Source organism: Dreissena polymorpha, chromosome 3 (assembly GCF_020536995.1).
Source record: "Dreissena polymorpha isolate Duluth1 chromosome 3, UMN_Dpol_1.0, whole genome shotgun sequence".
Classification (NCBI taxonomy): Eukaryota; Metazoa; Mollusca; class Bivalvia; order Myida; family Dreissenidae; genus Dreissena; species Dreissena polymorpha.
The window spans coordinates 58,290,018-58,301,775 of record NC_068357.1 but is presented as its reverse complement, the minus strand read 5'-3'; the positions used below and the strand labels follow the sequence as shown (position 1 = coordinate 58,301,775).

At 34.8% G+C, this 11,758-nt stretch overlaps 2 protein-coding genes across 2 annotated transcripts in view; both read left to right on the top strand.

Moving 5' to 3' along the window:
* The window catches only part of LOC127874320 (phospholipid phosphatase 3-like), an 8,041-nt gene extending 1,709 nt beyond the window's left edge, over nt 1-6,332 (top strand). Inside the window, exons 2-6 of the mRNA XM_052418567.1 lie at nt 3,764-3,915; nt 4,072-4,292; nt 4,926-5,040; nt 5,368-5,544; nt 5,694-6,332. Coding sequence (XP_052274527.1) covers nt 3,764-3,915; nt 4,072-4,292; nt 4,926-5,040; nt 5,368-5,544; nt 5,694-5,981 — 953 coding nt within the window. The 3' untranslated portion in view covers nt 5,982-6,332. The remainder of the gene's footprint in view (nt 1-3,763; nt 3,916-4,071; nt 4,293-4,925; nt 5,041-5,367; nt 5,545-5,693) is intronic.
* LOC127874321 (probable thiopurine S-methyltransferase) overlaps nt 1-11,758 on the top strand; it is a 195,058-nt gene that overhangs the window by 124,186 nt on the left and 59,114 nt on the right. The window lies entirely within an intron of this gene.

Below are 11,758 nucleotides of genomic sequence, written 5' to 3'. Positions count from 1 at the left end.
GAACTAAGTTTCGCTGAGACCTTACGCCATTTGATCTTGTAAGTGTTCTTAGTATTTTCTACTTCATGCTTTCCTTCTAATAAATTATTAAAATATATTCAGCATAGGGCCAATCAATGCAACATATCATGCCAATATTACAGATTTGTATAATATCACATCACGAGCATAAATAGGTTGAAACACACTTGTAAAATGTATTTTAATGATTATTTGACAGGAAATGGCAATCTTTTCAACAGCGTCTTGCGGTTTTTATTGAATTCGCATTTTATCTGTCATGATTTATTGCCTACCTGTATGATCGGCTCATACCAAAATAAATCGCAAAATCGAGAAAAGCATTTCTTGCTGTAGCAGTCTCTTAAGGAGTCTGTAATCAGAAGTAGAAACACACGTTTTGTACTCGCAAGATGTGATATATACGGTATTACGTCTTGCTATACAGACGTATCAAAACTACTTTTGAAAATAATATCTTCTTATATTGTACAGAATGTTGCATGTTTTTACTTTGAGTGTGAAAATAAACACAAATTATGTTTACATATTGTTTTCTATTAAGTACGTAAAGATTATTATAGAGCCAAAATCAAACAAAACAACTCGAAAATGTTGAAAACGGTATGCATTATACACAACTATATTACATTCGAGTAATAACCCTACATTAAAGAATAAACATGTGAAACAAAACATGACAATTTTGGTCAGTAACGGTTGATAACATTAGCATTAACATTAGACATAATGGCTAAGTCATTCAACTTTAATTTTCACAAAAAATCTACCCAAACAAAGCGGTTGATATTTTTGGAGCCAGAATCAATCACAAGTTCTTGAGAAAACCAAACAACAGCAATTTAACATTGGACCAGAAAATACATTTCTTTATTATAATATATTTGTTTCTCAAGTTCATTGAATCTACATGTAATAAACATATATTTATTTATGCTTTTTACCAAATAGTTATCAATATAAACTAATGTAAATAACGTAATATTTAAAATATTCTTCATAAAGAACTATGCAATTAGAAATAAATACTCAAATTCAAAAATCATATGTCCGGTCAGTTTCCGAGTGTTTATTTTGTGAGACCGGGTAAATATGAATACACTATTTTCATAGTGGAATTCTGAGTTTGGACAATTGTATAATGACTTGATCCAAACGCACATTAAGTTGATTAACATGCAGCGATAGTGACTATACCTCGACGGCGTTTGCTGTTTTGTCAATAGTTCATAGTCATGGTTCATGTTTATCGCTTAAGCAGATTAAAAAAAATAATCGATCTGATTTATTCACGCATGAGCGTTATTGACCGGTTCTTGTATCAAGGTTGAGGGATGTTTCCTGGCATATGTCTCGTCATTACATGGTAATTGACACGTTTGACTGTATCATGTCATGAAACAATGAACGTGTCATTATTATTTGAAGATAATGAACATTTGGCATTTAATTCATCTATAATGGGGATTCATTTCAAGCAGATAATGATAAGCCGTAGAGCTTTTCAGCTTTCAGCACTGTTTTAAAAAAGGCAGTTATAATATAATTATTGCAACAGCTTACAATTGACGCAATGCAGCAAATACTTAATTTTAAACTTTACTGTTTAGATGCTTCGTTCGCATATCAAAATAAATATTCGAGTTGAAATATCGGTAGCAGCAAAGGCATTCAAAAACTTATTAAGAACTGCTTTATCGATATGCAGCGGGAGTAATCAACTGATAGTCAAGATGGCGACTTCCATGACGAGACAGGTTTTCTTTCGCCGTTTAATACTCTTTATTAATTTAATAAATGTTTTAATGACGCTCATTTTCCAGCCATATCATGAAGCAGTTTACAAGCCTTTATTTCGTAATAATATTCGCTCTCTATCTCGACTTTATTCGCTGCGAAATTTTTTAGCGGGATTACTTAATTACAGCTCCACTAAAACATTCGCAGCGAGTAAAAGTCGAGTTATAAAGCAATCTGTAAAAAAATTAATGCTCATAACTTGTTTTTACTAAGATGGCTGGAAGGTGAGCGTCATTTAAACATTAAAAAGATATAATACATTGTATACAACAGAGAAAAATACATGTCTCGGCGTGGACGTCGCAATTTTAACTATCACGTGATTACCCCATCTGGATATGTGTCAACTAAAATTGTTACGAATGATAAAGGATTGATGCTGAAACTACACTCGTGAAGGTTAACAACACCCTCAATGCTCTAACGTTAGCTAGCTTCAATAGCGCGGTTTAATTTAGTTTTCAAGCCACCATCCACAAATATCCCGAAAATCAAATATTTTCATACATGTTTCGAGTTCCGTTTTCTAAGATAATACAATACAAAAACCGCATTGTAATCTTGCAGATAATAACTATTTGGAAAATCTAAATCATATAATTAAACAAATATTCAATATTTTCGCCTGTGGATTAAATCGACTTATATTCACTCGTACATCAAAGTTTTCGAACTGAATCTTATTCAAGTTTGTCCATAAAATGAAAGAAGCGTCGTTTTTTATTAGAACGGATTTACTGTCCGCATGCATTTAGGTATGTTTCATAGACAGGCGAATAAAATCAAGACCATGCATCGCATCATTACATACAAAACACATGTATATGCTTTTGTAAATACTTTAAATTGGGTGGATGTTTTAATGTTGGAGAATTATAAAGATACGTTGTTTAATTCACCATTCTTAAAATCCACTAACAATACATCCAGTGTGACAGATAGTCTCAATGTATAAACGTTTATGACCAATTGTCGAGTACGGCATGCAATTTTGTGTCATACGATAGGGGCGTCATGACAGCCACAGTTTCTGTCTTCCCAAAAGGTTAACAACTTAATGTATTCTTAATTTAGACACAGTTTTGTAAAATTAAAATACGCTCGTTTACTTGCAGAAAATAGTGTTCTCTTTTTGTTTGCATTTTAAAAATTCAGCTTCACTGCACTTCATTCGCATTGTGTTTACAATGAGTGAATGCAACATCCTTGCCGTTGGTACACTCGGGTGCGAATCAATGTATGTAAGTAAATACTTATGTGAAGAAACAGTGTGTGAAATGTATTTATTGTTTTATATTATATTGGAAGCATATTTGTAAGTTAATGTTGAATAGCTGACATGTTCAAGAACAGAGGTAAATTGAATTTTAAAACACCTCACTGCTTCAGTCAAAATTATCAAAACAATGCATGTAAACGACAGCGAGTCAAATTTTGATTTGTTGAAGCGTGCTTTTGAAACATATTTAACGAATAACTCAAACTCGCATCCTGTATTATGTTCTATGGTTGTTAATGCCTTGTTTATAATGTTTCGCTAATCTTCAACAATGTACGATGACATAAACGAGGCATTGCATAATGAATATCGATCATAATCTAAAATAAAGATACGTGCTTTAACAAGTGAAGTTTAAACTCCTCATAGTAAAACAATATTCATCTACAATCACAATCATTACCGCATCCGATTTGGACAAAACATGGTGTATGCGGTCTTTCGTATCAAATAGCTTAACCTGTAAACACATAATTTCAAGGTGTAATGCAAGATCAATATAATACAAATAATGACTCATCGTATTATTTTATATTTATTATCAATTTTCTTATGTCGCTTATTATATATGAATAAAGACGCATGTAAGCTCGCACACGGCATATATGTTGAATATGATACAATATCGTTTTATATATCAATAGTATATCATGCATATTCCAGTTGGTATCCCCAACCTATATCTATTTCTTCGGGGCAAGCCCTTTATCAGGGGTTTCCACTGCGATGACCCCGCCATCTCCCTCCCCTTCAAACCAGACAGCATCAGCACGTCTTTACTTACAGTCGCCGGATTTGGGACCTCAATATTATGCGTGAGTTACCATTTCCTCTATAAATTATACTAATAAAAACATATTAATCATTGTATTCATAGAAAGCGCATAACATATGCCATTAAAATAACATGATCAGAAATAAATAAGACAATTAGCGATGTTAATGCTAAATATGAGTATTGTTTATTCTAGGCCGTCATCGTCGAGGTATTAAACTCAATCAGCAGGAAGTGCGTACGCGCATGGCCAACATGGGAAGACTTGTTGTTCTACGCAAAAAGCTACTCGTTGTTCATAATCGGGTTCGTGATCCAAATGCTGTTCGTGGAATTCGTAAAGAATCAGCTGGGATTCTTAAGACCCAACTTTATGGACGTTTGCCGTCCGCAGTTCAACGTATCGTTATGCCCCGCGTAAGTTGTGTAACTTCTGTTTAAGTCAGCGGTATATGCCATACTAAAACATAGTCAATTTGAAACACCGTAAACAATTTAAATAAAACAAACACACACATTGAACATACCTGTAATTGCTCGTACACCACATGTTACGGTTAAAATCGATCATTAATAGGGACAAACTCATTGATTTACCATCACATATGACTCGTATTAGCCCCTTATGCACACATAGCTGATGAGCGCGTGCGTGATTGTATTGGTCGTATGCCAAGTTTAGACACCATTTGGATCACAGTTTGCGAGAGCTTGTGAAATGTTCAATCGTCGCTGCGACATGATCGGAAATTTATTTTTAAATCGCTCCACGGGGCCGCTGTGGTAACACAGCCTGTGGAAATGCCTGTCAAAGCTAGGCACCATTCAGGTTAAGACCTGCAAAACTTCTACCGTAACACAATACCTTGTTATACATTGTTATATTCTCTTTTGCTCTCTTAATATGCATAATTGACAGTAAACATTTGCAGCTTTGGTGAACAAAATTTACGTTAGAATGTGCATGGGGGTTTTAGTAAAAAATTAAAATCAATATAATGCTATTGTAGGATGCAGTTTTAACAAGTTTTGACTTTTGTTTGTCTGTAGGTTCATAACAGAGTACAAGTGCATCGGACAGGATGCGAAAGAAATTATTGGCAGCCGACAGTCCTTTCCATCCGGGCACTCGACGTTCTCAATGTACGTCGCCGTCTTCTACTGCGTATGTGTTATGCGTTTGTTGAACATAATAATTGTAGTTTTAAGTAAAAATAATACTAAACAGTATGTAAGCGAGATGTTATTATGTTCATATGATAAGCGAAGTTCTGTTTACATATTTGTATTAATATTATGGAAACAATTATTTGTGACTCTGTGACGAGCGGTTGCGTGTGTATTTACATGTATTTCGTTGTGTTGGGCAAACACAGTTTTTACTGTATGTATCCAGGTTTACGTCTAGATTTCGTGTAATCAATGTTGGCGTTTTATTTTTAATGTATTCGAAACAGAGAACCTAAATGTTTGTAGCTATTCTTTTTTCCAGTTTTACATCCAGAGGCGACTCCACATCAGTTTCTCGCGAATTCTGAAGTTCTTCCTGCAAGCTGCTCTCGTCTTTACTGCATCTATCTGTGGCATGAGTCGTATCAGGGACCACAAACACCATACCTCTGACGTTATCGCGGGATTTGCCGTCGGCGCAATTGTTGCCGTATCTGTGGTATGGGCTGAATATTTTTATAGAATAAACATTCTTCAAATGCGTTATATACTTACTTAAGTGTTTACCAAGAGCGTCAACTAGTTCCCAAACATTGTTAAACACGTTTACCACATAAAACAATAATATGTTATGTATTTTATATTTAGTACAAGCTTCTTGCGGAATACCTGCTTTTCACAAGTTCCGATGATGATGTCAGTGAATCATCAACGTCATCATCAACAGTGTCACATGACTTGTGTTGCGCATGCGCAACAATGCAATCCGCGAATGTGGAACCTCAGACGCCAGCGCCGTTGCTCCCGAACGATTGCTTCAACGATGATCCGAACGCCACTGGCAGGCATACTTCGTTAAAGCCGAAAGTGACCTCTCCCGTTCGCAGCTCTTTGACAACACATTCAGGATTATCTGATCAGCAGGAACTAGTTTGAGTGTTAGTTTTGTTGTGTGTACCTTTATCCGTAAAAGGATAGTGACATATGGTAACTTAAGGGCACCAGTTAGTAGTTTATAAGAACGCGGGTGCTAATGATCTCTGCTTCAACATTTGGGACTTTTTTTTAGCTTTTATCATATTGTTTCCTACTTTATGTAACACATGTTGAAGGAAAAGCAAATGGAGCTGAAGATTTCCTGGCTAACGCAGAAGATTAATACAATGTTTCAATACTTTCAAAGCATTCTTTAGTACTACTTTAACTTTTTTATAGACGGTTTAATTGTGAATGTGTAGATGTGTAAAATTAAGTTCTATGTTTAACTTTCGCGATATGCTCTTTGTATTGATATCTTAAAACATGTACAAAATATTCTTTATATCTCAATATCTTGTACATACATCAAAAGTTATCGCTCACAAGTACATCAAGGGTACTGATTAAAATATTCGTCGTTCTACTGTGTGACGTACCTTGTTTACATGCCTTAAAGAAGTAATTTTCTTTGGAATATGCATTGAATCTTGTTGCAAATACGTATGTAAATACGTCGTTGGTTGATTTAACATGAAACTAAACAACAGGTACAATGTGAAAAACTCAAATATTTTCTGTCGCAATCTTGACGTTTTTAATTTTGCGTAACATGCTTGAATTATTTAATTGTTTAAAATATATTATTACAGACAGTTATTGTATGTCTTCAATGGTAAATAGAACAAGGCTCGTTTTTCTTGAACATGTGTCTGGAATCTTACCCTAGTGTTGACTTTTTGATTTTGAATACACATACACTTTAAAAAAACACTTCGTATATTGTTTCACTTTGTTTCGTGTTCATGGTCTTGTTCATTATATTGATTATGAAATCGGAACATTCTAAATACGCATATCTTCCTCTTAATTCTTTCAACACTCAAAGAATTCAGAACAGTTTAATGAAAGCCATGACTTATAGCACTCGTCTGCAATGCGTTATGTTTTCTGCTACTCATCATATGTTTAATGATACAAACAAACATTTGACACGCGTCTGAATACTTAAGTTAAAGTGACAGTCATTTAAATGATCAAGAGACGTTGTATCAGATAAAATGTTTCAACCCGAAAAATCACATAACTGTTATTGTACATTACTTTAATACAAATAGTAAATGCGTTAAAATTGTATTCTCTAAACAAGGTTTTTGCTAACAACCTGTTAATGCAAGTCTATTTTACCAAATATCGATCCGATTTATAAATGAAGGACGTTTGCATCATGAAAACATCATTTATGTTTGGGTCTAAAGAACATAGATGTAAAACAAATATATCTAATTTTGTTGTATTAGTTGAGTACGTCTTTTAAGCACGTGTGATCATTTACAGTATACAATCTACCATTTTAAATATAACTTACAATTTATAAAATATATAAAGGCATATGTTGGAACACCGAATAATGGGTAACACTGATTTTCAGTGGAGAGTGTGGGATGATTTAGAATTCTGGAATTTTTATAAAATCTTTATGGCGATCCAGTATTTGACAGTATCTACTAAGTACGTGCGTTTACTAATTCTACTGTAATTTTAATACCAAGGAAACAAAATAATGCATTTTGCGTACTTAAAATTCTTAAGTTCGATTGATGTGCCATGTCAAGAAATGATCATTTGGCAATATGTTTTACACTATGAGGTAGAGTTGTAATTGATACTTTGAATTATAACCGGAATGACAGATTTATATCACGCCTTGCATGCATCTGTTTACAACGTTCACACTTAATTTATTTCCCCAAATCTGCAGAAAAGCAACATGGTAATATTAGTATAAAGTTCGCGAATAAATGACAGGCGTATTTATTCTGAGGTATTCAAGGAGCGGCATTTTAATTGAAATGTCTTTAGCTGATTAAAAGTGATAAAAATAACGAGAACGAGATACATTTTTATCATACCACCACATTGTTTTCTGCTTGATATCCTGTTGCCTGATATCTTTTTTTATAGCACGGTCAACAGGAAGTTCATATATCAGTCATGTGTGGAGGCAACTAAGACTTAATTAAAATGTTTTGTTCTATTGTAAACCTGAATCAGATTTATTGAAACAAACAATTTGATACCAAGAGGTATTACATTTAATCCACAAACAGCAACAAAAACAGAAAAAACGTATTTTTCAAATATTACGAATGAATAAGTACATGCTCATGACGTCATGTAACAAACGGACTACTTTTTTTGACACACCTTCATATGCAAACATCAAAGGTCAAACGTTATGTCAAAAGTTCAGCAATTATTATAAACAGATCAAACAAATAAAACAAACAATAAAAAAGTAGTAAAAATAAAATAGAAACACACTTCAAAATAAAACCCAATTTAATATGCATTAAATAATGATTTAATTTTAAATGATAAATTATTATTAAGGTTGCCGCATTATCTGACTAAGAAATACAAAAACTCTACACAGACAACATTTTGGGTGCAACAATACCAAAATCACTCCTGAATACCATTTGGTTAAACAACTCCCTGCATTTCGGCCTACGAGGAACCCATGAGCAGTACACTTTAAGGTTAGCTAAATTATTAAATGACAGACTTTCAGTGCTTAAATTGAGAGTCTAAAATTTGATAAACTTTTGGGAATGCATATCTTTATATAATCCCGTATTAAACCAAATTAATTTGTTTAACCTCAAACATCTTGAATTTTACATGAAACGTCCTGAATACTTACTTAAATATAACAAACACAACTTCTGATTATTATACACATTTTTTAAGATGGGGTGATGTCAAACTCAAGACAGATGCTTCAGGAAATGAATTTCTGGAGTTCAATGAACGGCAGACAAAGACCCGAATTGTAGCAAATGCATCAGATGCCAGAAAAATTCATCCTAAGATGTTTTTCCTTCCCACAATTAAGAAATAGGGACCCTATTTACATTTGCAAACAGAACAGTGATTAAAGGCCACCCGGCTTCAGCACTGATGATAGCCCATTCTAACTGGGAACAAGAACCGTGTCCTTAACTGACAGTTCTGATCAGTGGTACCTACGGCAGAAACTTGGTGAAAAAAAATGCCGTGATGTTGAAAACTATGGCCGGTTTCTAAAAAACATAAGTAATCATTCTGCTAGAACACGCCTTGTTCAAAAACTAAGGGATTCCAATATCGCACCCACCGAAATCATGCAAATAACAGGACACAAAAATGTACAGTCAATAATCAATTACAGTGAAATATCTATCTCTATCTCTCGGTTAATGTCCAGATTTATTTGTATAGCTCTTCCATCATACCCTTGAAGACATCTATGGACGTGGAAGTGACCACCTGTTCTGGGAGACCATTCCAGAGGCGTATTCCAGTTGGGAAAAAGGAAAACTGGTAGGCGTTGACGGTGGTTAATGGCACTATGTAGCAGTTTGTATGGCCTCTGGTGTGCACTCCTGCTGGTATAAGTACACTTCTGGCGTTGATGTCCACTAAGTTGTTAATGATCCTGTACATCATGACATCTTTGGGGCTTTAGCCGTTTGACGTCTGGATTCAAGTGTTGTCCAACCGAGCTTGTTCATCATTGTAGTAATTTCCGAACAAACACAAAAAAGATGTTCAAACCTTTTGGCATCATGTTCTACTGCAACTCCATCTGTTTCATGCACTTCTGTCAACACTTCCGAAATAAATATTTCTCTCCCCACCCACCCGGCAGTTCCACAAACACAATTTCCTGGCCAAAATCCAATAAATGGCATGTTTTTGGAGCTGTACTTAACGTGCAGAACCTCGCTATCTACGCACAACCACCACAGTAAACCAAACGCGCAGTATATATTCCAAATTTTAATAAAAACATCATTCAGTTCTTTACACGTGTTGACACACTGCAAAGACGTGAGCGACTGCACTGGCCTTGACATGTTACAACGGTTATCAAGTTTTGCCTTTTAAATGTATAATATATGCTTTCATTTTGTGTAATAAAGTATTGATGCTTAAAGTTTTGTTGCAGAATTAAAGAAGAAAGAGAAAGAAACAGCGTTATTAAATTACAATAAATGGCGCTACTTTTCGTGTCGAGGAACATTGCTATTTTTAGAACAATTAATGCGCGATTAACGAATGCAGCGGCTCCAGGGCGTAGCGATTATTTTCCATTATTTATTGAAAAACGGGGTGAGTGGTATCAGTGGTATGATAAACAGAAAAACCGGTTACTGCCTGATCGTTTTGTAACATATCAGGCTCGGCACGAATAAAATAAAGGCTCGGCAAGCCTCGTCGTTATTTTATTCTAAGCCTCGCCTGATATATTACAAAACGATCAGGCAGTAACCTGTTATTCTCTATATAACACGCCGATGTTACAGATGGAAGTTGTTATCAACGAGATGGTACATATGTTATTAAAAAGCGCGAACTTATAAAAGCAGTTAATATTATTGCTGAAGAGCGATTACTTAATAACGAGATTGAATTTCACAATATGACAGACGGATATACAAACTCTTTAAATTTATTCGAGACGCTGTATTCGATATTTGTACGCAATACGAAAAATATAAGCTGAACAAATCCAAACCGAAGCCTAGCGAATAACATCTGGATGTACACGTTTAGTTTAATTAGAAGATCTGTTTTATAATCTAGGTTGGGAAACAAAGACGCATACATAAATATATATGGGCCGTGCTCTGTGAAAAAAGATGTTGATGAATGTGCGTAAAGTCACGTCTTAAATTAACCTGTGCAGTCCGCATCAAAAAACACTGAATCGTTCCCATCCTAAAACAAGAAATGTGTTTGTCAGAAACACTATGTCCCCTTCTGCGCCGCTTTGACTTAGTATTTTTGACCTTTGACCTTGAAGGATTACCTTGACCTTGACCTTTCACCACTCAAAATGTGCAGCTCCATGAGATACACATGCATGCCAAATATGAATTAGCTATCTTCAATATAGCAAAAGTTATTGCAAAATGTTTAAGTTGGCGCAAACCAACCAACAGATCAACAGACCAACAGACCAACCAACCAACCAACAGACAGGGCAAAAACAATATGTCACCCACTATAGTGGTGGGGGACATAAAAAGTCAAATTAACATACATCGACCGATTCCTAATCCTTTATTTTCATACGGCGAAAGACAAATGTTACACACGCGCCTAAAAACAAAGTGTAGCGCCTTAAATTAAGATATGTTAATATATTCCGTCACCTGCGTTGAAACTATTCTATATGGAGACCACACATCAAAAACGCCGAATCGATACAGTCCTTAAAAGAATGATTAACATAGATCGACCGATTCCTCATTCTGTAATTTCATACAGCGAATGACGCTCTCAAATGATACACTCACGCCTAAAAAAAGGTGAAGCGCCTTAAATGAAGATCTGTTCAGAAGATATATTGTCTTGACACGACGGCGCATTAGTTTCTCGGATGCATTCATTATATACATATTTGCGGCGAAATTATGAACCCAGTATCCATATATAGCTCGTTGCTACGTTACCAATAGTATACTTGCTGATGCAGTTCACACATGTATTATAACTAGTAAGAGATTTTATTTGCAACATGCTACAGAACGACCCCCAAACCGTTCTCTTCATTTGCAATTAATAAGTTTTGCAAAACGTCTTTCATATTATTCCAACACTCTGCAACTCTCTCTCTCTCTTCAAATTCCAACCTATTACTTGAAATCAAATGCATGAATGAAACTTTAATCATAGTTTCTATTTTT